This window comes from Vicugna pacos, chromosome 6, assembly GCF_048564905.1.
Source record: "Vicugna pacos chromosome 6, VicPac4, whole genome shotgun sequence".
NCBI classification, from domain to species: domain Eukaryota; kingdom Metazoa; phylum Chordata; class Mammalia; order Artiodactyla; family Camelidae; genus Vicugna; species Vicugna pacos.
The window spans coordinates 95,639,794-95,666,643 of record NC_132992.1 but is presented as its reverse complement, the minus strand read 5'-3'; the positions used below and the strand labels follow the sequence as shown (position 1 = coordinate 95,666,643).

Sequence of the window (26,850 nt, the reverse complement as noted above, 5' to 3'; positions counted from 1 at the left end):
CGCCAGGCTCCAGGGAAGGAGCGCGAGTGGGTCTCATGTATTAGTAGTAGTGATGGTAGCACAAACTATGCAGACTCCGTGAAGGGCCGATTCACCATCTCCAGAGACAACGCCAAGAACACGCTGTATCTGCAAATGAACAGCCTGAAACCTGAGGACACGGCCGTGTATTACTGTGCGCACACTGTGAGGGGAAGTCATTGTGAGCCCAGAAAAAAACCTTACCTCCTGGGGCATCCACAGCCCCCAGGGGGTGCTCACGACCCACCAAGGGCAGGGCTGAGCCGAATGAGCAGGTGCAGAGGTGTGGGAGGTGTTTGCAGTTAGAATCCTTGGTTTCCTTTTCCCGCCCATCAACTCTACTACAGACCCTCTGCTGGATTCTAAATTTTCATTGTTGAGGTATGTGTTGCTTTCTGACAATAATATTTGTAATCAGGATGTATTTTTACAACTGAAAAAAGCTCCAAACAATGTTAAACTTTAGTATAATTTTAAAGGTGACTCAGCAATTTTCAAACCTGACGAGTACCCTGAGAAGGCACAGGCACCGGTAAAACACGTGTAAAGAGTTACCCAACTTGTCTCTGCTCCCGGGGCAGGAGGCTGCACACCCTCCATCTTTCTGTCAAAGGGCACACAGGGTTTGCAGTGAGCAGGATGCACGTCACAGACGCCAGCTCCAGACTGCCCAGGACTGCGTGTGCAGGGATCCTCATTGCTCACGGAGTCCGGGGTCTACAGATCACATCTGGGCAAAATTTATTTCCAGCCCAAAACAAAAAATGTTGCATTTTCTGAACTCCTGGGCATTTACAACGTGGGCAGCACTTTGAATCCCCAGCCCACTAACATTCCCACCTGAGGTCGGTCGGGGTGATGCTCTGCCCTCTTGTTTCAAGTCCCATCACGTAAATGAGTCTCCTTCCAGGTCCAGTTAGTGCCATGTTTTTGACACTCTCTGGAATATGTAGGAAATTTTCCTGTTCAAATTGGCCCATGTGCAGTCCTGAAGTGCGGTCCAGTGTCCCTGAGCACAAAGTGCTGTGAGCTGACTTACGGAGAACGTATTTCGAACAGACAAGATCCATTCAGGCATGAACTATACTGATGGGGGCTGTGAGCTTGATAATATTTTTTAAAAAATAAACATTATTTTTCTAAATGTAATACAAGTCTCACGTTGGGTGTTTGAGTCAGCCTTGGAAACTTGGCTCAATTCCAAACACAGACGGTAAAATGGAGATTTATGGCCAAGAAGATGGTGATGCTGACCCGGTGGAAAATGACTGTGAGGAGACTTCAAGGTCGGGGGATTCTGGGCAGACTGTCTCCAGAGGATTCTTGATGAAGGAGGCCAGGGTGGTCAGATGTTCCCTGGAGATCATAGGTTAGGTGAATTGGATCAAATATTGAGGGTGATCAGATTTCCAAGGTAAGGATTCTCACTAACCTGACTCAGCAGGTTTCTTGATAAAACTGGGACATGCAGAGATGGACACGGAATCCCACAGGCCCAGACCTCGTGGAGAAAAGCATCTCAAGGAGCCTGAGTGATGAATGTTCAGGGGGTCGTTGTCTCCTCCAGAGTCAGGGTTCTTATCTTCACTGACATGATTCTCTGAGAGCCGAAGTTTCAATCCAAAGGGACACGGACTCCTTCTGGTCATTCCTTCTCTTGATGGCTCGTCTCAGCTGTGAGCACCTCCTGGGTCTGCCGAACACTGACCTCTGTGGATGGTGCTGTGAAGTGATTGTGTCTCTGTGTTTCTAGTCCCCAGGAGTCCTATCTCGGGTGCTGGAGAAGGAGCTGGGCAGGAACATTGAAGATTCTCCAACTCACCTACTCTGTTTCAGGGCCCCGCCACCTCCATCAAACACAGTGGTTACTGGTGGCTCTGGGTCTGTCTCACCCCAGTGAAAGGACTGTGTGACTTGAGTGCTTTGGGCTTGGGGGTAGCACAGTGTAAGCCCTATGTCTCCAAAAAGGCCCCTCCATCTCCAGAGACACATTGGGGAATTGTTCTCCCTGCAGCACAGCTCTGGGGTCTCTGAGGACACAGCCATGTGTCATTGTCCCAGGAGGCAGAGTGAGGGAGGGGAGGTCAGGTGACCCAGACACAACCAACCCTGCAGGGAGGGCTGAGGCCACCCTGGGGCACCCAGGGTCATGAGGAAACCAGAGGACCCGTTTCAGGGCAGGTGCAGAAGCAGTCGTGGACGGGTTCCCTCCCAGAGACAAAGGATCCTCCGCTGGTTCACCATCTCCCCTGGGAGCCGATCCATAATGTTTCCAGGGAAACTTCCTGATCTGAACTTGGGCCTTTTTCATGGCGTCAGGCTTGTCTGTGTTTTATTCCTCATCTAACTTAGGAATAGACACACAGAAATATTTCTCCATGGGACTTTACTTGATATTCATCCACTAAGTATACTTTCTAGTCATCAACTTTACAGATACTTAATGACACAAATGACACTTCTGTGCATCCTCGAGTCTGCCCTCCAGCTTCCAATGTATTTCCAGGCATTTCATCCTCGAGAGAGTCCTGAGTCCTGTTTCCTGCAGTGCCTTTCACGAGCATACCATGAGGAATGTTGTATATATGGAAATTGATGTCTGTGTGAAAGTGGAGTCATTTGTCCCCAGAGGACATGTGGAAATGTCTGGAAGCAGGCTGGGCCGTCAGATGTGGGGTGGGCTGCAGGTGCCCAGTTCCCTATTGGGCAGAGTCCATCAATGTGGCCGTGCATCCCACACTGCACATGGCAGCTCCCACAACAGGAAACCAGCCTCAAATGCCAATAATGGTGAAAAACTACGATAAAAAATTTGTATGTTGTCAAATTCATATCACTGTTGACATACGGAATGTACATTTGCTGTGTGTAAATTATTCTCACTTAATGGAGAGGGCAGACACCAGACTTTGATCTTCAGTACACTCAGAGTCCACATTACACACTCTTCACACAGGCGTTCCTGATCTGTGGGCAGGAGGGCCCCGAGCATGGACATACAAGACAAGGGGGCACCAGACCAGACCCCAGGACTGGGGAGGGGCTCGTGGTTCTCATGGATTATGGGACCTGGATGTCAGAGCTGTCTTTTCTGAGCCCGAGTCCACAGAGGCCCCCACAGGGCCCAGGCTGGACTGGATTCTTGCAATATTTAAAATTTCCTGTCTTTGTATCTGTAATAACTGAGGATTTTACCCCAGAACAATAATTTATAACAATATTAATAAATGTTTCACATATGAGACATGTAGAAAATTGTTACTTGTTTTACAACTGTAATAGCAGCGGTAGTAATTTTTAAAAGCGTATCAGTATATCCAACACTCATGCTCTTGTTTCCCTGCCCCGCTGTGACCCACCTTGACAGAAATCACTAGACCTACCCCAGCACCCACATCCCCTCCCCCTCAGGAGCCACAGCTCACCTTCTCCTCCCCTCACCCCCTGCAGGCTGGTGGGGGCCACCTTTTCTCCTCTGAGCATGGATGTGACCAGGAATGTGTGTGGAGGTGGGAGCTCACGTCCAGCCCAGTGACCTCCTCAGCAAATTACAAGAAAATCGAAAGAAAGTAAGGGAGATAAAAGTCAACATTCTCATGGGAAGTTAGCTTTTTTTGATGTAAAACAATTAGACCAGCAGTTGTTTAAATAGCGAAAGTGGGCTTACTCTGGACCAGTAAACAGCTTCAGTATGGGGTCTGCAACCCTGATGAGCCACATGCACGTCTTCAGTGAAAGGAGAACGCCTCCTTCATCAAGGGGGGAAGGGAGCTGAGAGAGCCCGAGGGAACCAGAGTCCGTGCATTTCTCTAGGCTGAGTCCTGCCCAGGAAAGACGGGGAAGTCTTGCTTCCCTCAGCTGGGCTCTGAGGCCATCAAAGGGCATGAGAGCTCCCCCTGTTCACCCAGTTTTACTAAACTGAGGTTTTCATTATATTTTCCCTTTTGCCATTTGATCAAGGCTGAGATCTTTCTCGCAAAACATCACTGATGAAGACTTAGGATTTCTGGGGTTTTTCACGTTTTTGTCTGTCAGTGCCAGGAAGGAACTCCTCTGGGTGTAATGTCTCATGTCACATGGAAAGCGCTCTTATTGAGGTCACATTCCAGTAACATGCAGGAGTAAGAGGGAGAGCTCGCAGGCTCTCTCACCGTAAGTCCCTGTGGTATCAACACCGGAGGCTGCAGATCACCTGACATGTTATATTCTCATCAGAGACTTGGCAGGAAGTTGTCCAATAGGTCTGGCACAGATACCTTGGGAAGCTGTCCCAGCAGATGTTGCCCTCAATTCTGAGACGTCTCCACAGTCGGGTCACCAGATGAGCAGCAATGTCCAGGGCCCAGCTGCCTACTTAGGTGTGTCACGTGAACCCAAGTTCTAACTCTCGGGAGACTGGTGGCACAAGGGCTGCTTAGCAGCACCTGCTGGAGCCCTTTCCATTGAGGTTGAGGAGTTCTTCTGGAAGTATCTTTTCCTGTAGGTAAGATATCCAGGTTGCAAGGTGTGACGCTTGCATCTCTGTCTCCTGAGAGGTACTGTGAAGAGACGGCTTCTGAGGAGAATCTTGGAGATGACCAGGAGGCGGAAAGTGGTCCGTCAGTGTTCAGCAATCATGAGGGACGTCAGTGGTGGAGCGGGGGAGCCGAGAGGCTTCAGTACAGGTTTTGCTGTTGAGCGAATCATGCTGAGGTCGGGCCATATGTTCAAATTTGGATGCACGTCTCAGCAGTGTTCAGGTAGCTGAGAGAGTCTCACATTTAGCCCGTAGATCAGGGTGTTGATAAACCGAGACCCGATGGAGCCCATCTGCATGGAGGTACACCTGGATGTAAGTGGAGCCCTGGTTCTGATGTCAGGCGTCCTAAACTTTGAGTCTGCATTTGGGTAAACTGCAGTTTCCCTCAAGAAAACGATTGCCCCTGAAAGAATAAAAACTGTAGCAAGTGGTACATGTCTTCCTCAAGAAGGATTGAGAAGGAGATAAAGGAAACAAATTACCCACAAACTAGAACTTCCAGAAGATGTTGCATCATCCAAGCCAGCCTCCAGGCTTACCCAGAATTAGAGGGGCTCTCAATAAATCCCTGGAACAGTAATGACCCGGTAAGTCTAATGCTCCCCATTGAAGGCAAAAAGGGACTGGCCAGCTCTAGCAACTGGGATGATAAAGAATGCAGTACACTAATCAATTGCAGTAAGGAATTCAGGAACACGGGGTGGCTGTTAGCCTTGTGTGAGGGTTGGCGACAACACAGCGCTGCTGCTTTTACTGTGCAGATTCCTGCCCCGAGGGCCTGACGCGGCTGCACCCGTGGCCCCGAGGTTGTCTCCTCAGGAAACCGAGGAACCACAGTGACAAGTTCAAGGAATCATGACGCCTTGAGCCTTGCAACCTTCTCTTTTGGGCTCTATGGCTTGAAGGATTTCTTCACTTGTAGGATATTGATTAATCCTGGGAAGATGTTTACGAGAATATATTTGAACCTTGAAGGAAGGTGCACTGTGAATTTTGCAAACACCAGTGTGAGGCTTTGTCAACATGGAAGGTGACAGCTGATTCAATGGGAGAAAAAATCAATTCCTCCAGAACTTGCTTTAGTACCATCAGAGACAGAATGAATGAAAGTGCTTTCAGTTCACTTAATTTAATGTCTTCCATCAAGCTCTAGAATGACTTCTCTCTTTGCAGATACACTAATTCTCCCATAATATTTCACTGAACAGTCTTAACCGTGAAATGGACAAAGGTGGAGGAATGAATGAATGAACTGTGTGCATCTCTCAAAGGGCCTAAATACGAGGGGAGGCTCAGGGCGCAGACCTGTCGAGGCTCGTCACAGGTCCCCACGTGGGAACTGCTCTAGTTCCCTGAGCCCGGGCTGCTCTCAGCCGTTCCGCTGAGCAGGGAGAGAGCGGCTCCTTGACCGTTAGGACGGAAGGAACCTCATCATCAACCGCGAGGAACTTCTGTTGAGAGAAGGGACTGGGGAGACTCCGTGTGTTCCCTCAGAGCCACTGGGGACCAGGAGGACATCAGGGGGGCTGCTCAGAGGGCGGACGGTGCCTGAGTGCATGCAGTTACAAGAGTCTCTTTTTCAAAGTCCTGGATCTTGGCAATAATAGCAGAACCAGGAGGGGTTTCGGTTTTTTCTGCAGCCTTCATTCGCTGTAAATGAAGTTTAAGAATCAGCATGTGTCCTTCTAGGTGTCTCACCTACACTGTGACAGAGATGGTTTGCCACGTTAAGAAAATAAAAGGTGGACACGGTTTCCCATTCCATCCTGCACCTCTGCCCTACAATTGAAATGTCCTGTGTCAGCTTGTTTGTAAACTAGGTTTAAAAGTGGCCCAGGTGGAATGAACATATGAAGCAAAACTGTAATTTTCTTTTAAAATGATTTGCAGTTGATTGAAATAAACATGAAGAGATTCAACAGATTTTCATGGGAAACCTGAATTTTTATTCCAAATGAAAGTGTTGAGAAAGTCTCAGGAATTGCCCAATGAATTTGCCTAGTTGCTGCTAGAGAATTTTTATATAACAAGTTCATGGACTCTTCTCCTGGCTCAAATTCTAAACACCTTTTAGGATTCTCCCAGTAAGCGGTTTACAAAAGTGCTAGGTGTGACTTCAACAACTGCAGGACCAGGACGATGTAAGTCAGAGAAGCCGGGCTGAAGACTCTGAGGGGCCACATTAAATTACTCTGTGAGGAACGTTGGTTTGGAAAATCTTTGACTACAGTTCAGTTTTAGTCCAGAAAAAAAGAAATGAGGAGATGGTCCTCTGGGTCCTCATATGGATGAAGTTTAAGATAACAAGACCTGACAAGTTGGAGGAATAGAATATGGGGAGAATTTCAGAGGAAGTGGGAAGTTTGTGGAGACACTGACTGTGGAAGACCTGAGGGTACAGGGGAGGTGCAGGAGTAAGAGGGGAGGGAGGCATTGGTGCTGGAGGGAAGCCTGAGACACACAGCCCAGGGAAGGGGAGCCCGGGCTTCAGAGGCCCAGGCTTCTTTCCTTAGTCCCTGTTTGCCTCGTTAATCTTATGATCACGTTTGAGGACAGGTAACTTAAGGTTCCTAAACATGTTTCTAAGGCACAGAATAATGAGGGAAATAGGTTTTCCATTAAATTTTGAAGATTTGTCATATTTCACCAACTTGGTTTTAAGGAAAGTAAGTTTGAGGTTTTCTAAAGTCCCCCATAATGACCATTGACATGTACATTTAATGGAAGCATGAATCGCCTTTCGCCAGGTCTGTCCATTTCACTACAAATTTCCTTAAGGGAGGACCCTGGGTTTAAAACAAAAACTCAGCTGTGGTTCCTACTGCAGAAGTGACCTCAAAGCACTTAGATAACTTGGACCCCATTTCTCAAGGTGATTTCTGGAGAATAAAGGAATAATTTCCAAGCAGCCTAAAGGGTCAAACAGCGCAAATAGCCAGCAGGGCTAACACCAGTCAGGTCTAAGGGATCAGTCTGGTTGTGAAGGAGCCAGGCTGAAGGCTGCTCAGCACAGGCTCAGTAGATCAGCCCCTATTCCCAAGGAGTGGGAGGAAGGCCGGCCACTTCCAGCTGGAACAACCTGATTTCAAACTCAGACTGAATGCCAAATAAGTACTTGCATACAGTACAAGGTCTTACCTATGAAGGACACACCTTACAATAGTTCTCAGACAAAGCCTGCAGAGCTTCCTACTGCACAGATGTGGAAGCTGGGATCCAGGAGAATGATTTAGACTCAAACTCCAGGGTCGGGGAGAATCACAGGGTGCAGCCATGGGCCCAGTGTGGGTCCCACACCTGTTTGCTCAGCAGCCTCACAGTCATACGGGGTCTTATCTGATTCCATCAGGGCCGTGAAAATGTTGACCTGAAACAAAGAGATGGCCAGTTATTTCTCCAGCGAAAAGAAGTGTTTTCATCTGGGATCAACAACGATTTGCGTTCCGGGCCTGGAATGACAGTGAGCCACCCGCAGGTCCTAGCATATGGGGGATAAGAACTATTTTGCAGATGGGAATGCATGTTGGAGGAGGGGCTGTAGTGAACAAGGCACCCAGGGCTTCTCACTGGCTGAGCTGTGACCACCCCTCAGTGCCTGAGTCCTTGCCAGGAGGGAACAGGGCATCTTTCTTCTTCACACAGCTGGACTATGCTCTCCTGGAAGGACATGAGAGCCCACCGTGCTGTCACCAAACTCTATTTAACTGAGGTTTCTGTGTATTCAGTATTATTGTTATTTTTCCCGCTTTGTGAGATTGGATCAGTTTTGTTGCAGAGGCCAGGCTGCCCCAGTCAGACAGTGCTGGGTTAATTGGTTCAACTTCATGGTGAAATAAAAGTGAATCATGTGGATGACAAAAAATGACTTCACATTTTAGAGACACTCATTAGAAGGAAACTCCACACCAGATCTGGATTATGCAGGTTTTTGTATTTAAGCCTGGAGATGGAGCAGAGATCAGACTGTGGCTAAACCCAGAACCGAGAGAGAAATTGTGCTGTTCCCAGCATGTTCAGATGTTCTGAACACGGAGCTACATGCAGGTGAGACTGTGTTACCCGGACCTCTCCCCACGACTGAAGAAAAATGGATAAAGAATGTGATAATTTTCTAACATAAAGAGGTACAGGAACAAAGCAAAATTCTGCTGATAGGACTAAAAAATTGTAGCCCCCACCATGGAAACCTGCCACTTTCTTACAAGGTTTAGGACCAACTCACCATAAAACCAGCCATTTCAATACTAGGTGTATCTCTAGGTGAAATTAAAGCTCACGTTCACTGAAAGCACAGTGTGCAGGTGCTCGTGGGGCCTTCACACATGCTGTAAAGTGGAAACTAGGGCTAAACCCAGAGCTCAGTGCAGGGCCGCGTGATGATGGCGTCTGAGGTACTGTTAAGCCCTCATTGCAGCCCTTGTCATGGGATCCAAGAAAACAGAGTCGCTCATTCATTACTGGACAATACGGGTCCTCCATGTTTCCTCAGATGCCAGCAGTTTCCTGTCCCAGGATTATGTCTTGCGTGTGTCAGAGACAGTACCTTGGACAGAGGAGGATTTGGATGCAGATACGATAGAAAAGTGTGGGTCCCTGAATGTATGTGCATGTGCACCTGTGTGTGCATGTGTGTGTGCATGTCCCTGCAGACAGACGGGAGCCCTGGTTACTTGTGTGATGATGGATATCTGGACTTCCATCGTCCTTCTGAATTTGGACAATATCAGCTAATTTTCTTTATCAAAATCACCCAATTCTGTAAAGAAATATATAATAGGATTATTTATTAAAATCAATGTCTTCACCATCATCAATGAAACTCTATCCAAGATTCTGACATAAATTTTCTCAGAAGTGTGTGAACCTCTGTGCAGCCCAGCCCTTCTGAGGACAGTGCTGCAAAGTCAGGATGAAGCCTTGGATTCTGAACCCACATCCTGAGTGCTCCTGGGCTCCTGACAGAACTTCCCTGTGGCTGGGGGCTCAGTGCCAGTTTCATCACCCACCTCCCCCCTAGACGTGCTTCCCTACTTCTGGCATCTAAGACCCTCGCCTGTATGGATGGGTCCAGACCAGTATCCTTCAGGTGCTGCTGGTCTGTGGTGTGAGGACAGCACAGCTGGGTGGGGAGTGGTTGTGGTGCAAGAAGCAATTTGAAACGATGAGTCTGAATCGGGATTGGAATGACCCTCAGTCTTCACACTAGGCAGGTTACACTCTGAAGTTTAACACCTGGGATTTTGCAGTTCATCCAAGAGTTCCAGCTGGACCTTCTCCCAGCTCTCATGTCATCTGGAGACGTCAAACTCAGGTAGGATGAGGCTTGGTCACATTTCTCACATCACATAAACTTTCCATCCCACTATGTGTAGATTTCAACGTGCAACACTGAGGTGAGATTTATAGCACATTGTGTAGTTTGTAACTTGCATAAATATAAAATTACAAAGTATATAATAAGTATTCATTACAGCCCAATCACAAGTAAAGACATTTTCTTGAATGTTATTATGGATAGAAATGCATTGAAATGCAGAGACTGTTGAAAACACTCCTCATGAACTGTGTTTACAGATTACTGCTCAACACACTATCAGTCAAAATCATCAGGATCTCATCACCAAAGGGGGTCTTGCCCAAAACTTTCCTGATGTTGTTTCTGGATCAGTTATGACCAAGACGAGGAGCACAGGTAAAAATGCTGGACAAACTCTCACCTAACATGTGCCCCTGCACAGACCACAATGCGGTACCCGTCTGGGGGCTGCGTACATCAACAACGTGGGATGAACTCTGGCACCGACAACACAGAATCCGTGTGCACACGTGAAATATACAGGTTCTAAGTGTTTACCCTGAAAATTCACACAATAAACATGATGTTTCCAAATGCTACCAACACCAGCAAAGCACAGACACTCACAGCTGCTCAGGGGCCTGGCCCCCTCTGAGGCCAGCAAGGCCCTGACTTGCTATGTAGTGAGATGACATGCAAACAGGGCCTCCCTCTGAGGATAAAGCCACCCAGCCCTGGCCCTGCAGCTCTGGGAGAGGAGGCCCAGCCCGGGATTCCCAGCTGCTCCCGTTCTCTGATCAGGACTGAGCACAGACGACTTACCATGGAGCTGGGGCTGAGCTGGGTGGTCCTGGTTGCTCTTCTACAAGGTAATTCATGGAGAACAAGAGCTTCTGAGGATGTGGGTGGTCATGAGTGAGGGAATCAGGACGTGTGACAGCCTCCTGACCAGGATGTCTTTGTGTTTGCAGGTGTCCAGGCTGAGGTGCAGCTGGTGGAGTCTGGGGGAGGCTTGGTGCAGCCTGGGGGGTCTCTGAGACGCTCCTGTGCAACCTCTGGATTCACCTTCGGTAGCTACTGGATGTACTGGGTCCGCCAGGCTCCAGGGAAGGGGCTGGAGTGGGTGTCCAGTATTAATACTGGTGGTGATAGCTCATACTACGCAGACTCCGTGAAGGGCCGATTCACCATCTCCAGAGACAACGCCAAGAACACGCTGTATCTGCAAATGAACAGCCTGAAACCTGAGGACACGGCCGTGTATTAGTGTGTGAGAGACACAGTGAGGGGAAGCCGGTGTGAGCCCAGATGCAAACCGCCCTGCAGGGACACAGGGTGGGTGCAGGGGGAGCACATGACCCACCAGGGGGCGCGCCTGATCCACCAGATGCTGCTCAGAACCCACCTGCTGTGTTCAGGGTCAGCCCAATGAGCAGGTGCATGGGGCGGTCATTGTCTCTTCTCATTAAGAAAACCTTTTCTGGGCTTATGATACTTTGCATTTTTATAGCTGATGGCATTTTATTATTTTAAACGTTATAATGTGTCTTTATACTATACCTGTGTTTTCAAGTACTCTACAATAAATGAAATATTAATCTCTCTGTGTGCTATTTAGTTTTTCAAGAAGAAGAGAACCAGTGCCTGGAGAAACCAACAATAGAACATTCGTATGTTTTCGACATACCTGGCCATGGAGGCTGAGCAGTCCCACAAGTTACTGTCACAAGCTGGAGACCCAGGACAGTGGGGGTGTCTTTCCAGTGTGATTCTGATGCTGAGAACTAGGGGAGCCGTTGCCGGAAAGCCCAGCCTGAGGGCAGGAGGAGGGACGTTTCCCAGCAGAAGCATGAAGGCGGGAAGAAAACTGTGGTGAATTACTGCTGTGTTCGCCTTTTCTCACATAAGAAGGGATAAGACATGAAAGAAAGACATAAACACACGCACACACACACATACACATGGGTATACATGCACAGACACACGTATACATGTACCTGTAGCAAAACAAGGGGAAAGTGCGCAGGACAACTACGGCCCTCTTTCCTTAACTGCTCAGAAGTCTTGGCTCGTATTGCTGCTTCCTGCTTCCTGCCCCCCTTCTGGGTGCCTTTGCCTTCAGCAAGCACCTCAGCTGTGCGGCCATGACCCAGTGAAGTGACCAGGACCTTCATTCCAATGGATCAGGAACAAAACAGCCATCCTTGGATTGAGTTGTTGTGGTTTTCTGTTCACCCTGACGACAAGACATCCTAATAGGGAGACACAGGGAGGGACCCCTGTCCCCATAAGCTCCTCTTCACTCCCATGGCGGGGCAGGGCTCCAGCTCCCCCGGGAGTCAGAAGCAGTCACCCAGGCAGCTCATCCTCTCCCTTCTTGCCTGTAGGTTCAGAGGCTTGAGGAGCCAAAAAGCCCAGAAGACAAACTTAAAGAGCAGATCAAAGAAATCATCGTTCTCTCTCCTGGTGGAAGTGTTCCTCCCTCGGGGACCAAGGCCATAGGCCAGTAGAGCATAAAGACACAGGGACAGAAGCCAAGCTAGCTAGTGGTCACTGGGGGAAACAATGAGTGGAGCCACCACCCATCCATTTCCTGATTCTGGGGTGCATGAATCAAGGCTGTGAGAGAAGAACAACATACTGAGAGTAAATAGTTCACAGTCTGCCGGAGAACCTCACCTCAGCCCTGCAAGGTGTTACTACCCACCTGGCACTGCTGTTGATCTTCTACAGGCAGCTTGTGTTCTAAAACCCAGCAGCTGTGGGATGGTGAGGTATGTAAGGCTGGTGGATCCGTGCGCTCGGGCCGATTGATGCATTTCCTCTGCTGTAAAGTGAGTTCCCGATCAGAAGCAATGCTGGCTGCTGGAATCCCATGACTCTGGGATCTGAAAGTCCCTGGGTGGTGGTTTTGGCAAGAGAATTTCATTCCCTGCTTTTTAAGAAAAAAATTTATATCCAGTATAGATATATAGATTTAGTAAGAACAGGAGGTTACCTGTTCTATGACGGAAGTGGCCCAAAGTAGCCAACCTGACAACAGGTGGTGACTGAGCAGCCCAGGAAATGCTGCCAGTCAGGATGTTAGGATTTCTCTCTGCAGCTGGCAGGAAGGGTCCTCACAAGTGACTGGACCAGGAGGACCCTGGTGAGTGGGTGTCCATGTAATTGAGCCCATGCACGTCCTGCATTCCTGCCACCAAGGCCACAGTGACCAGAAGCACATCGGGTGATGACAGGGGCAGCTGGAAAGAACCAGGCCAGTATCTACATCACAGGCATCATGTCCACTTGACATGAATCCCTTCCTCTCCAGGAATCACCCTTTGGGGATTATTCTCATGAGTCAAAACATGTTTTGCCTTTTTGCCTTTTTGCCTGTTTAAAGAGGACTATCCACATGTCTCCTCCTGAAATAATTTGTCACAAGTTTTTCCAAACCATGCTCCTCTCAAGTCCTTGACCATCCAGCCTAATCATTGGTTACAACCCATTAATTTATATCATGTCAATTACCTGTTCTTTCTCCTTCCAGGAGGGGTGAACATCCAGGTGCACTGCTCAGAGTCGTGCCCACTGGGAGGAGCCCCCACAACATCCTTCAGGGATGTCCCAGACAGGACGACAGGGCGCCCACTGTCCACTGTCAGGAGGTGCCTGTGTACCATGCAGAGCTGCCTGTATTCCAGGACTGCGTCCTCTTCTCCTCTGTCAGCTGACTATAGACAAATCCCCACTGGGTCACAGGTGAAGCTTAGGACAAAGGAGGCACCAATGCAGGAGGAGGGACCTCAGGCATATGGGCCACTTCTAGGTGTGCCATCAGGCCTGCTCAGGCCTCATCACATAGACAATACTACTTTATTTGGTGATGGAATGTTGCTGTGTGTGCCCAGCAGTATGGCTTGGAGCCAGGGAGGGGTCAGATAACACCCAGGTCCTGATAGAAAGCCCACCAGTTTTGAACTCTCCACAAATACCTGAAATCATTGGACTTTTTTGCTACACATATGGTACTGTATTCTACAGAACAAACAGAAAATGAAATCACATAGTACGAAACATTTTTAGACTGATTTCCTTCACTGTGTAGGCATTAAATCTTATTTTGGTCTTTTCCTAGTTTAGTAGTTCATTTTGCAAGTGGCTCAATGGAATTTGATTGGAGAGGTGACCCACAGATTGTTTGTTCATTCCCTGAGGAAGGACATTGTGTTCCTCAATTGCTGTCATTTACGAATGGAGCTATGTAATCATTCATGTGCACTTTGATGTGTGGACATGTCTCAAGGCTACTTACATAACTACCTAGGAATGTGGTTGCTGGGTCACAGAGTAAAACTGCATTTAGGTTTGCAGGAAGTTGCTCTGAGCAGTGACTGTGAAGGGGGCACCAGCTGACCCAGGGACCTGTCTGGGGTGCAGCCCTCTGCACAAGAAGAGGCCCACAGGGCTGGATCCCAGGGCTGGCCTTCAGCCCTGACTCGCCTGCAGCCAAAACCACAACCAGCACACAGACACCTGAGCACAACGGGAACACACCCTGCAGACATCATCCCGGCACCTCTGGGAGCACTTCTGGGTAGGAATGTGCCTCCCCCTCCAGCCGTGCTCACATCACAGGGTCCTGAAGAATACGAGTGCCTGATGTTGTATCACACTGCCAGGGGCTGTGGAAATTTCTTCTGTCACAATCAACACCTGGAACAGAAGGATGCACCTTCCACGGAAACCCACTTCTCCACCTCATGCCTGGCGGAAGATGACAGTCTGGTTAAATGACTGGACAGGGTCACATGCAGGTGGTGCTGCTGGGAAACAGACCCAGAAGGTCCACGTCCAGAGCCCAGGGTGCTTTCTCTTCTCACTTCCGGGAGGACCTGGGAACTCAAGGAAGCTCATTGGATCCTGCCCAGGAGGGAAATGTGCAGAGACCACATCCCCTGGTTTATGCTAGAAACACCAGGTTGGTCACAGCGATGAGATACTCGGGAGACAGGGGTGACAGTAGAGCCCAGAGGTGATGGGGACCTGGACTCGTTTGCATCCACACCAGGACGTGAGGTTAGGCTGGTTCAGTCCGCCCCCCAGCAAGCAGCCTCTTGAGCCTGGGGTCTGCGGTCATCACCAGGACCTCTCATGACACCGCAGCTCACCTGTGAGAACTGGGTGATTCTGTGACCACCAGACAGACTCCCAGAAGAGTCTCCTGAGCTCGAACATGACCAACATGACCAACATGACGTCTACATGACCTTGTGGTGGACAATTTATACACAGGTGCCCCATCCCCGCATCAGACGTTGATCCTGGGACATCAGATGTGTTTAACAGCCTGCTCATTCCCCATTGTCCATGCAGGGTTTATAACAGAGGTAAAGTTAGGCAGAGAACGAGGGAAGATGGGCACTTGGGAGGCTGAGTGCAAGTTTGCACATTTGACAGGAGGGAGTGGAAAGGGGCTGGGATGGGAGTGGCCAAGGGGCTTGAAGCCTCTGTGATTAAGGCTGGTGCCACTGCTCCTAGGTCAACAAGTACGAATCCAGTCCAGACGTGGTGAATCAGTGGTGAACCTGGGGGATTAAAGGCAGAAGTGAGGTCCAGGCTGAATGTAGAGCACCAGGGAACAGACAAAAGTTGATCAGAACTCCTCATTTTTAGATGCACTTGTGTCTTAGGGAGGAGTTGGTTTTGAACCCAGAGTGTCTGTCCCCTTCCCTAAATAACGAGCATGCGCCGTCTGAGTGAGGCATCCGCCCCCCATCTCCCCACCTCTGTTTGCAGAGGCAGGTATCCTTGGGGAAAGCCCTGAAGCTCTGCCCTTGTCAGCATCTGCTTCCCCCTCTTCCTGGTGCCTGTTGTTTCTGACTGTGCTCTGATGAGGGCCTCCCTCTCAAGGTTCTGCATCTTGTCTCATTTTGTGTATAACCCCCTTCTCTCTGTGGGTCCCCACAGGAGTGTGAATAGACCATGAGGCCCATGGACAGCACCTGGAACACTGAGGGTGTGAACTGAGAGGGGTTGGGTGTGATGAACGAAATGGGGCTTCGTGGGTTTGACACAATGGGGTCCCTGAGGGCCCACCTCACAAGACAACTTTTCTAATCCCACAGCACAGGAAGAGTGGAGCAGAATGCAGGCCTGTATCTCACATGTAAACTGAAGCTGACCATACGAAACTCCCACTTGTCCAATGACGAAGACACACAGAGGAGGGTCCAGGGAAACACAGAAGGATGTGTCCTGGGCTCAGTTCTGGGGGAGCAGGAACAGGTTCTGAGAGGGTGAGGAGCACCGAGCCAGGAAAGGAAGGGCAGGAGGGAAGATGGGCTTGAAGGAGAGCAGCTCTTGTCTCAGAGGGAGGGGCTGCCCTTTGACTGGTGTCCAAGGGGTCCCATGGACTGGTCCCCTCCCCTCCCTGATGCACAAGCCACATAAGCCAAGAGAAGTGACACTCACAGCAGTTCTCAAAGAAACGGGTGAGCCTAACTCAGCCCTTCCATATTTATGAAGACAGGGCCCCTCCACATGCAAATTCCCCTTCAAGCTCGAGGGTAAAGTCCACGCTTGGGCGGTGGGAGCTCACAGCTCTGTCCTCACACAGGGCTGAAGTCGCTGGGGAAGCAGGGCTGTGGTCTAGAGGAAGATGAGACTGTTGGGTCTTCTCCTGTGCCTGGTGGCAGGTCCCCAAGGTGAGTGTCTCAGGTGTCAGACACGGGTCTGTGGGGATGGAAGTGGCTGCAGGTGACTCACAATGACTGATTCTCCTTGCCCCCAGGTGTCCTGTCCCAGGTGCAGCTGCAGGAGTCGGGCCCAGGCCTGGTGAAACCCTCGCAGACACTCTCCCTCACCTGCACTGTCTCTGGTGGCTCCATCACAACCAACTATTACTACTGGAGCTGGATCCGCCAGCCCCCAGGGAAGGGGCTGGAGTGGATGGGAGCCATAGCTTATAGCGGCAGCACTTACTACAGCCCATCCCTCAAGAGCCGCACCTCCATCTCCAGGGACACGTCCAAGAACCAGTTCACCCTGCAGCTGAGCTCTGTGACCCCTGAAGACACAGCCGTGTATTACTGTGCCAGAGACACAGTGAGAGGAAGTCAGGGTGCGCCCAGACACAAACCTCCCTGCCTGGGGAGCCCGGGACCCCCAGGGGGTGCTCAGGAGCCACCAAGGGCAGGGCTGAGTCCCAGAGCACGTGCAGAGGGGCCGGGAGGGGTTAGCGGTTAGAATCCCTGGTTTCCTTTTCCTGCTCTTCAGCTCTACCAGAGACCCCCTGCTGGACACTAATTTTTCATTGTCTTGACTCATTTGTTTCCAACAATAATATTTGTACTCAGGATATATTTTATTTCCTTCTCAAAAAGGTCCATAGCATGCTAGGTTTTAACATAATTTTCCAGGTGAGTCTGGATGTTTCAACACTTTTGAATGTTCTGAGAAGGCCCAGGCAGTTGAACTACATGTGTAAACTGTTACACATCTTTGTCTTTGCTCCCAGGGCAGGAGGCTGCTTACCCTCCATCTTCCCGCCAAAGGGCACAAGGGTTTGCATTGTGCAGGATGCATGTTACAGACGCTAATGCCAGGGTGCCCAGGACTGCGTGTGCAGGGATCCTCATTACTCACGGGGTTCAGGGTCTAAGGATCACTTATGGGTAAAATTTATTTTCAGCCCTAAACGAAAACGGCTGTTGTATTTGCAAAACTGTCGGACATTTGCAATGTGGGCAGCACTTTGAATCACCCAACACTCTAACATTTCCCCCTGAGGTCGGTCAGGGTGATGCTCTGCCTTCTTGTTTCAACTTCCATCACGTAAGTGAGTCCCCTTTCATGTCCAGTTAGTGCCATGTTTTTCCCTCTTTGTGATAGAAGGAGACAGTTTGCCTGTTTGAGCTGGTCCATCTGTAGTCCTGAAGCACAGTCCAGCGTCCCTGAGCACACAGTGCTGTGAGTGACTTAGCAGAAATTATCTATGAAAGACAAGCTCCATCCAGGCATGAGTTATACTGATGGGGGCGGTGAGCTTGATAATAAAGCTTCAATATAAATTTTATTTAAATAAAGGAGTACGAGTCTCATTTTGGTCTTTGCAGCAGCCTTGGATACCTGGTTCAATTCTAAGTGCAGATGGCAACATGGGGATTTATGCCCCAAGAGTGATGACGTTGACTGGGTGGAAAATGACTGTGAGGAGACTACAAGGTCAGGGGGATTCTGAGCAGGCTGTCTCCAGGGGACTCTTGATACAGGAGGTCAGGGTGGTCAGATGTTCCCTGAAGATCATAGGTTAGGGGAATTGGATCAAATATTGAGGGTGATCAGATTTCCAAGGTAAGGAATCTCACTAACCTGACTCAGCAGGTTTCCTGATAAAACTGGGACATGCAGAGATGGACACAGAATCCTGCAGGCCCAGACCTCGGGGAGAAAACCATCTCAAGGAGCCTGAGTGATGAATGTTCAGAGGGTCATTGTCGCTTCCAGAGTCAGGGTTCTTATCTTCACTGACATGATTCTCTGAGAGCAGAAGGTTTAATCCGAAGGGACACGGACTCCTTCTGGTCATTCCTCCTCTTGGTGGTTCGTCTCAGCTGTGAGCACCTCCTGGGTCTGAGGAACACTGACCTCTGTGGATGGTGCTGTGCAGTGATTGTGTCTCTGTGTTTCCAGTCCCCAGGTGTCCTGTCATGGGTGCTGGTGTAGGAGTTGGTCAAAGACTATTGAAGACTCTCCCCCGCACCTGCTCTGTCTCTGGGACCACCCCATCACACACAGTGGTTACTGTGGGATCTGTCACACCCCAGGGAAAGCACTGGGTAACTCACCTGCTTTGGGTGTACGGTCTATGTCTCTTAAAAGGCGCCTCCATCTCCACAGACATAGTGGAGATGAGTTTTCCCTGCAGCGCAGCTCTGGGGTCTCCGAGGGCACAGCCATGTGTCACTCTCACAGGAGGGAGAGTGAGTGAGGGGAGGCCAGTGTGGCCCACATGAAACCAGCCCTGCAGGGAGGGCTCAGGCCACCAGGGGGCACCCAGGGTCATGAGGAAACAAGAGGGACAGTTTCAGAGCAGGTGCAGGAGAAGCCATGGGGGGTTTCCTCCCAGAGACTGTGGATGCTCCACTGGACCATCACCTTCCCTGGGAGCCCACCCATAATGATTCCAGGCAAACATCTTGTTTCTGAACTTGAGCTTTTTTCATGGAGTCAGAATTGTCTGTCTTCTTTTCCTCATTTGTTGTAGGACCAGACACAGAAGAAACATTTCTTCATGGGACTTTCGTTTGAAATTTAGTCACTACCCACACTTTTAGTTGTCAGGTTTACAGATACTTAATGACACAAATGAAACTTCTGTGGAGCCTCGAGTCTGCCCTCCACCCTCAATGTATTTCCAGTCATTTCATCCTCAAGTGTGTCCCCAGTCCTGTTTCCTGCAGTGCCTTTCCCTAGAAAAGCACGAGGAATGTTGTATATTTGGGAATTGATGTCTGTGTGACACTGGAGTCATTCTGTCCCCCAGAGGACACATGGAAGTGTCTAGAGCCAGGCTGGGCTGTCACATGTGGGGTGGGCTGCAGGCACCCAGTTACCTAGTGGGCAGAGTCCTTCAATGTGGCTGTGCATCCCACACTGCACACGGCAGCTCCCACAAAAGGAAATTAGCCTCAGATGTCAGTAATGCGGAAAAACTCTGAGAGAAAGCTTTGTATCTCATCAACTTCATAAAAATGTAGACATGCAGAAGGTAAATTTCTCTATGTGAATCATCATCAATGAATGAAAAGATGAACAAACACCAACCCTGAGTCTTCAGTTCACTCACAGGCACCTTACACCCTATTCACCCCTGTGCTGGTTGTGGGTCGGAGGGTCCTGAGCACAGACCTGCAAGGGAAGAGGACAGTGGAACAGAGAGCCTGCACTGGGGAGGGGCCGTGTCTCTGCTTCACCTGAGTCCCCAAACAAGACAGGGCAAGGCTGAACCTGGTTGTGATAATATTCACTAAAATCCAACCTATATCAGCTATTTTAGGTTTCTACTTTGCATTAATAATTAATCTCAATATTAACTGATATTTAACATGCTTGTCTTATATCTAGAATAGTTTTGAATGTAATTTTTCAATTCTTGCTAATATATCCAAACATGCCATTTGTGTCACAGACACATGGTGACAGAAACAGCAAGACCTTCACCAGCATCCACACACCCTCCCCCAGGGGCTCACAGCTAGTCTGCAAATCCCCTCACCTCCTGCAAGCTAGACACGGCCCCTTGCTGTCTCCCACACAGGGTTGCTGGTAGGAATGTCTGTGAAGGTAGGAACACATGTGCATCCCAGTGACCTGCTCAGAAAATTGCAAGATATAAAAAGTAAATAAAATAAATAAAATAAAAAGTGTTACGGGAAGTAAAGATTGTTAACATAAATAAATGACCACTTACTTCAAAGGCAAAACTGGGTTTATTTGGGAACAACACAGAATTACAGTTTGGGGTCTGCCGTCCTGGTGAGCCACATGCAAGTCCCCAGTGAAAACAGAGACATGACTCTTTTACAGAATGAAAGGGGAGGTGAGAGGGCTCCTGTGAACAGGAGTCCATGGGTTTTCATTGGCTGAGTCCTTACCAGGAAAGAAGAGGAGGCCTTGCTTCTCCCTGTTGGGCTCAGACATGAAGTTCCCAGCTTACAAGGTGGACGCGTAAGTCCTCCTGCCTGAGAGCCACTGTGAAAAGGCTGCTTAGAGGGGCTTCGCGTAGGTGATCAGGAGTCAAGAGGTGGTCACTCCGTGTGACGCAGTCACGAGGGACTTCATTGCTGACGAAGGGGAGAAGCGTAGATGTGCTGAGGTTGAGACAACAAAGCACAGCTCTGTGAGGACCAGGGAGCAAAAGGGCAGCATCTTAGGAAGGGAGGCATCTGACTGAGACATGTTGACTGTGATGCGTGGACCTGAACAAAGGGTCAGAGGCCGTGAGGACCCCAAGACAGTGGGAGTCTCCCTGTGCCACAGCATCCGGCTCACGGCTATAAAACCCTAGAGGTCTGCGGAGGCCCCTGTGAATTTGGTCAACACCTCAAGACAGCCCCTTGCTTTCATACCAAACGGAGAAAGGGGTCTGGTAATCAGGTTGCCCACAAAAGGACGGGCTCTTCAAACGCTCCTTTAAGGACTTGAATCTGTGTCTTCTGGTTCCTCCCTTAAAATGGAGTCGGGATTGCCAGTGTTGAGAAAACTTCATCTAGGTTTTCCTTGAGAGAGAAGTGTTGAATCCGTCTCAGCAGTAATCAGCTAGCTGTCCACAGTCCCTCACATTTGGCAATTAGTGTTGCATTTAGGAAGCAGAAAAACACCATGGATGTACGTAGAACCTTGTTCTGACATCAGATGCCCTAGACATCAAATATGATGCTGGGAAACTGCACATTTTCTGTAGCCACATTTAGTCCCTTAGAGGCTAAATGTTTGTAATGAGTGAATGCTGTCTTCCTGCAAGAACGTTTGAGAAGAAGAGCAAAGAGGCAAATTATCCACATATTGCAACAAAAGAGAAAATCTAGAAAACTTTGGATCAACCAGACCAGCCTTCAGGCGGCTCCAGAAATGAGAAGGGCTCTCAATGTCCTAGTGAGCTTTACTCTTCCCACTGAAGGTTAAAAGGTAACGGCTACCTCCATCGGCTGGAAGAGTAACCAGTGCACAGTGGACACCAGTTACAGTAAAGGCCTCACTTCCAGTGGGAGTGGATGTTAGCACCACAGGAGGGTTAGGGACGACAGGGTGATAAGGATTAAAGTGCACTTTACTATTGTTATTATCTTTGCAATTATTTTGCTTTTTATTGAAGTGTGTTTGATTTACAATGTTAGTTTTTGGTGCATAGCAAACAGATTCAGTTATGCATATACATATATATTTTTTCAGACTTTTTCCCACGATATGATATTATAAGACATGGAACACAGTTCCCTGCACTATACAGCAGCTCTTTGTTTTATATCTGTGTTACATAAGGTCATGTGTATCTGTGAATCCCAAACTCTTAATTTATCCCTCCCCTGCCCTATGCACTTTGGTGAACATAGTTTGTTTTCAACGTCCATGAGTCTACTTTTGTCTTGTGAGTAAAATCTTTTTTCATTTTTTAATTCCACGTATCAGTGAGATCATGGGATAAGTGTTCTGCTATTTGACTTAACTCACTTAATATGATTGTGTTTTTATCCATCTGTGTTGCTGCCGATGGCATTATTTAACCCTTTTTAAACTACACGTGGAACACATACGTGATGAAGTATTGCTCAGCCATATTTCAATGCAGTATGCCGATCCGAGGTCCTGGACACCACTCCCCCCTTGGCATTGGGGTTTTCTCTCCAGGAAAACAAGAGTATCAGAAACACCTACAAGGGCCAGTGAAGCCTTCAGCCTTGGAATCTGCTCTTCTGGGCTTCATGGCCTGAAGGGCTTCCTTCCTTGCAGGACATTGATTAATCCTGGGATGGTGTTAAATTCTGTTTTAATTTTGAAGGAGGCTGCACTCTGAAGTTTGCCAAAATGTTTTGGGGATTTTGCCCGAAAAGGGGTGGTAACTAACTAAGTAGGAAAAATGGTCGCTGCTTCTACAATTAGCTGTAGTATCATCAGAGACAAAACAAGTAAAAGTGTCTCAGGGCCACTTAATTAATTTCACACATACTTTGATGGCTGCTCTAACATGCCGGAATCATTTCCCCCTTTGGGGGAGACAGAAACTATAGCAGGATGCTCCACTGTGAAGTCTCATTCAGTTAACAGATAGGAGTTGAATAAGTAAGGAGTAAATGGTGTACATCGCTCAAAGGGCCTAAATAAAAGGGGGAGGTCCAGAGGCAGAGACCCCTGGAGGCTCGTCACAGGTCCCCACTGGGTGAGCTGCTGTAGTTCCCTGAGCCTGGGCTGCCTTCAGTAGCTCGGGTGAGCAGGGAGAGTCCGGCTCCAGTGCCCAATATGACTGGGGGAGACACACTTCCAATCTGGAGAAATGCTTGTCCAAGCCTATTGAGAGAAAAGACTGACAAGAGCCCAGCTATTCCCTCAGAGCCTGTCACTGGGATCAGGAGGATGTGAGAAGGCTGGTCTGAGGGCTGATGGTGCCTGAAGTGCACACGTTTGTGACAATCTCTGTCCCGGTGTCCTGGCTGTTGGGAAACAATAGCAGAAACTAAGGGGGTTTGGTTTGTATTCTGGGGTTTTATTTGCTGGAATTCAAGTTTAAGAATTTAAACATTCTTCCTTCAGGTGACTCTCCTGTAGTGTGAGAGACATGGTTTGTCAGCTTAAGGAAACCTGGAGAGGACACGGTTTCCACCCTGTTCCTCTGTGAATAGAATGGAAAGGCCCTGAAGGAGCCAGGCTGAAGGCTGCTCAGCACAGGCCCAGCAGAACAGCCCCTATTCCCACGGGCTGTGAAGAAGACCAGCCAATGCCTCTGGAACAATCTGACATCAAACTCAGACTGAATGCCAAGTAAGACCTTGCATACAGTACACGGTCTCACCTACGAAGGACAAACCTTACAATAGTTCTCAGACAAAGCCTGCAGAGCTTCCTACTGCACAGATGTGGAAGGTGGGCTCCAGGAGAATGATTTAGACTCAAACTCCAGGGTAGTTGAGAAACACAGGGTGCAGCCATGGGCCCAGTGTGGGTCCCACACCTGTTTGCTCATCAGACCCACACTCATACGGGGTCTTGTCTGATTCCATAAGGGCCTTGAAACTGTTGACCTGAAACAAAGAGATGCCCAGTTATTTCTCCAGCAAAAAGAAGTGTTTTCATCTGGGATCAACAACAATTTGCGTTCAGGGCCTGGAATGACAGTTAGCCACCTGCAGCTCCTAGCATACACGGGGATAAGAACTTTTTTGCAGATGGGAATGGATGTTGGAGGAGGGGTTGTAGTGAACAAGGCACCCAGGGCTTCTCACTGGCTGATATGTGACCACCCCTCACTGCCTGAGTCCTTGCCAGGAGGGAACAGGGCGTCTTTCTTCTTCACACAGCTGGACTCGTCTATCCTGGTAGGACATGAGAGCCCACCGTGCTGTCACCAAACTCTATTTAACTGAGGTTTCTCTGTACTCAGAATTATTGTTATTTTTCCCACTTTGGGAGAATGGATCATTTTTGTTTCAGAAGCCAGGATACCCTAGTCAGGCAATGCTGGGTTTATGAGTTCAACTTCATGGTGAAATAAAAGTGAATCATGTGGATGACAAAAAATGACTTCACTTATTAGAGACACTCATTGGTAGGAAACTCCAGAGCAGATCTGGATTATGCAGGTTTTTGTATTTAAGCCTGGAGATGTAGCACAGATCAGACTGTGTCTAAACCCAGAACCGAGAGAGAAATTGTGCTGTTCCCAGCATATTCAGATATTAAGAACAAAGAGCTATATGCACATGAGACTGTGTTATCAAGACGTCTCCCCATGACTGAAGAATAAGGGATAAAGAATGTGATAATTTTCTAATATAAAGAGAATATAGAAACAAACCAAAATTCTGCTGATGGCACAAAAATATTGGAGCCCCCAACGTGGAAAACTGCTACTTTCTTACAAGGTTTAGGACCAACTCACCATGAAACCAGCCATTTCAATACTAGGTGTATCTCTAGGTGAATTTCAAGCTCACGTTCACTGAAAACACTGTGTGCAGGTGCTCGTGGGGCCTTCACACATGCTGTAAAGTGGAAACAAGGGCTAAACCCAGAGCTCAGTGCAGGGCCGTGTGCTGATGGCGTCTGAGGTACTAAGTCCTGCATTGTAGCCCTTGTCATGGGATCCAAGAAAACAGAGTCACTCAGTCAACACTGGAAAATACAGGTCCTCCATGTTTCCTCAGATGCCAGCAGTTTCCTGTCCCAGGATTATGTCTTGTGTGTGTGTAAGACAATACTTTGACAGAGGAGGGTTTGGATGCAGATATGATACAAGAGTGTGGGTCTCTGCATATGTGCATGTGCACCTGTGTGTCCACGTGTGTGTGCATGTCCCTGCAGACAGACGGGAGCCCTGGTTACATGTGTGATGATAGCTTTCTGGACTTCCATCATCCTTCTGAATTTGGACAATATCAGCTAATTTTCTTTATCAAAATCACCCAATTCTATAAAGAAATATCTAATGGGATCATTTATTAAAATCAATGTCTTCCCCATCATCAATGGAATCTATACCCAGGATTCTGACTTCCCTGCGGCTGAGGGCTCAGTGCCAGTTTCATCACCCACTTCCCCCCTGGTCATGCTTTCCTACTTCTGGCAGCTAAGACCCTCGCCTGTATGGATGAGTCTAGACCAGAATCCTTCAGGTGCTGCAGGTCTGTGGTCAGAGGACAGCACAGCTGGGTGGGGAGTGCTTGTGGTGCAAGAAGCAGTTTGAAATAATGAGCCTGAATCAGGATGGGAATGACCCTCAGTCTTCACACCTGGCAGTTCACACTCTGAAGTTTAACACCTGGGATTTTGCAGTTCATCCAAGAGTTCCAGTTGGACCTTTTCCCAGCTCTCATCCCACCTGGAGACGTCAAATTCAGGTACAGTGAGGCTTGGTCACATTTCCCACGTCACATAGTGTTTCTATCCCGCTATGTGAAGATTTCAACCTGCAACACTGAGGTGAGATTTATACCACATTACACAGATTATAACTTACATAAAAATAAAATGACAAAGTATATAACAAGCATTTATTACAGCACAATCACAAGTAAAGAGATTTTCTTGAATGCAATTATTTATAGAAAGACATTAAAATATTGACACTGTTAAAAAAAATTCTCAAGAACACTGCTTACATACTACTGGTAAACACAGTAACACTCAAAATCATCATGATCTCATCACCGAACGGGGTCTGGGAAACCTGACCAATCTTGTCCAAAACTCTCTTGATGCTGACTCTGCATCACTTATGTCCAAGAGGAGGAGCACAGGTGAAAATGCTGGACAAACTCTCACCTAACATGTGTCCCTGCTCAGACCACATGCGCTCCCCATCTGGGGGCTGCGTACATCACCAACGTGGGAGGAACTCTGGCACCAACATCACAGAATCGGTGTGCCATTGTAAAAAATAATTCAGGTTTTAAGGGTTTACCCTGAAATCTCACACAATAAACATGATGTTTCCAAATGCTACCAACACCAGCAAACCACAGACACTCACAGCTGCTCAGGGGCCTAGCCCTCTCTGAGGCCAGCAAGGCCCCGACTTTTTATATAGTGAGATGACATGCAAATAGGGCCTCCCTCTGAGGATAAAGCCACCCAGCCCTGGCCCTACAGCTCTGGGAGAGGAGGCCCAGCCCAGGATTCCCAGCTGCTCCCGTTCTCTGATCAGGACTGAGCACAGACGACTCACCATGGAGCTGGGGCTGAGCTGGGTGGTCCTGGCTGCTCTACTACAAGGTAATTCATGGAGAACAAGAGCTACTGAGGATGTGGGTGGTTGTGAGTGAGGGAATCAGGACGTGTGACAGTCTCCTGACCAGGATGTCTTTGTGTTTGCAGGTGTCCAGGCTCAGGTGCAGCTGGTAGAGTCTGGGGGAGGATTGGTGCAGGCTGGGGGCTCTCTGAGACTCTCCTGTGCAGCCTCTGGACGCACCTTCAGTAGCTATGCCATGGGCTGGTTCCGCCAGGCTCCAGGGAAGGAGCGTGAGTTTGTAGCAGCTATTAGCTGGAGTGGTGGTAGCACATACTATGCAGACTCCGTGAAGGGCCGATTCACCATCTCCAGAGACAACGCCAAGAACACGGTGTATCTGCAAATGAACAGCCTGAAACCTGAGGACACGGCCGTTTATTACTGTGCAGCAGACACAGTGAGGGGAAGTCATTGTGAGCCCAGACAAAAACCTTGCTCCCTGGGGCACCCACAGACCCCAGGGGGTGCTCACGACCCACCAAGGGCAGGGCTGAGCCCCAGAGCAGTTGCAGAGGTGTGGGAGGA

General features: G+C 48.8%; 1 protein-coding gene, 1 long non-coding RNA gene and 2 gene segments (V, D, J or C); 3 read left to right on the top strand and 1 right to left on the bottom strand.

Annotated features, from left to right (window-relative positions):
* The window catches only part of LOC102538064 (immunoglobulin gamma-1 heavy chain), a 235,425-nt gene that overhangs the window by 72,423 nt on the left and 136,152 nt on the right, over positions 1-26,850 (top strand). The window lies entirely within an intron of this gene.
* LOC102531859 (Ig mu chain C region membrane-bound form-like) overlaps positions 1-26,850 on the top strand; it is a 115,383-nt gene that overhangs the window by 337 nt on the left and 88,196 nt on the right. Inside the window, 1 exon segment of the C gene segment in view lies at positions 16,615-16,928. Within this exon segment, the coding sequence occupies positions 16,615-16,928 (314 nt within the window).
* On the bottom strand, positions 18-26,734 carry LOC140697057 (uncharacterized). The gene is made up of 2 exons (XR_012073874.1): positions 26,685-26,734; positions 18-151 (listed from the first exon to the last, which is right to left on the bottom strand). It is a non-coding gene; the product is annotated as an uncharacterized lncRNA (long non-coding RNA).
* Positions 26,194-26,850, top strand: part of LOC102541206 (immunoglobulin alpha-2 heavy chain-like) — a 206,450-nt gene continuing 205,793 nt past the window's right edge. Inside the window, 2 exon segments of the C gene segment in view lie at positions 26,194-26,309; positions 26,412-26,738. Coding sequence covers positions 26,264-26,309; positions 26,412-26,738 — 373 coding nt within the window.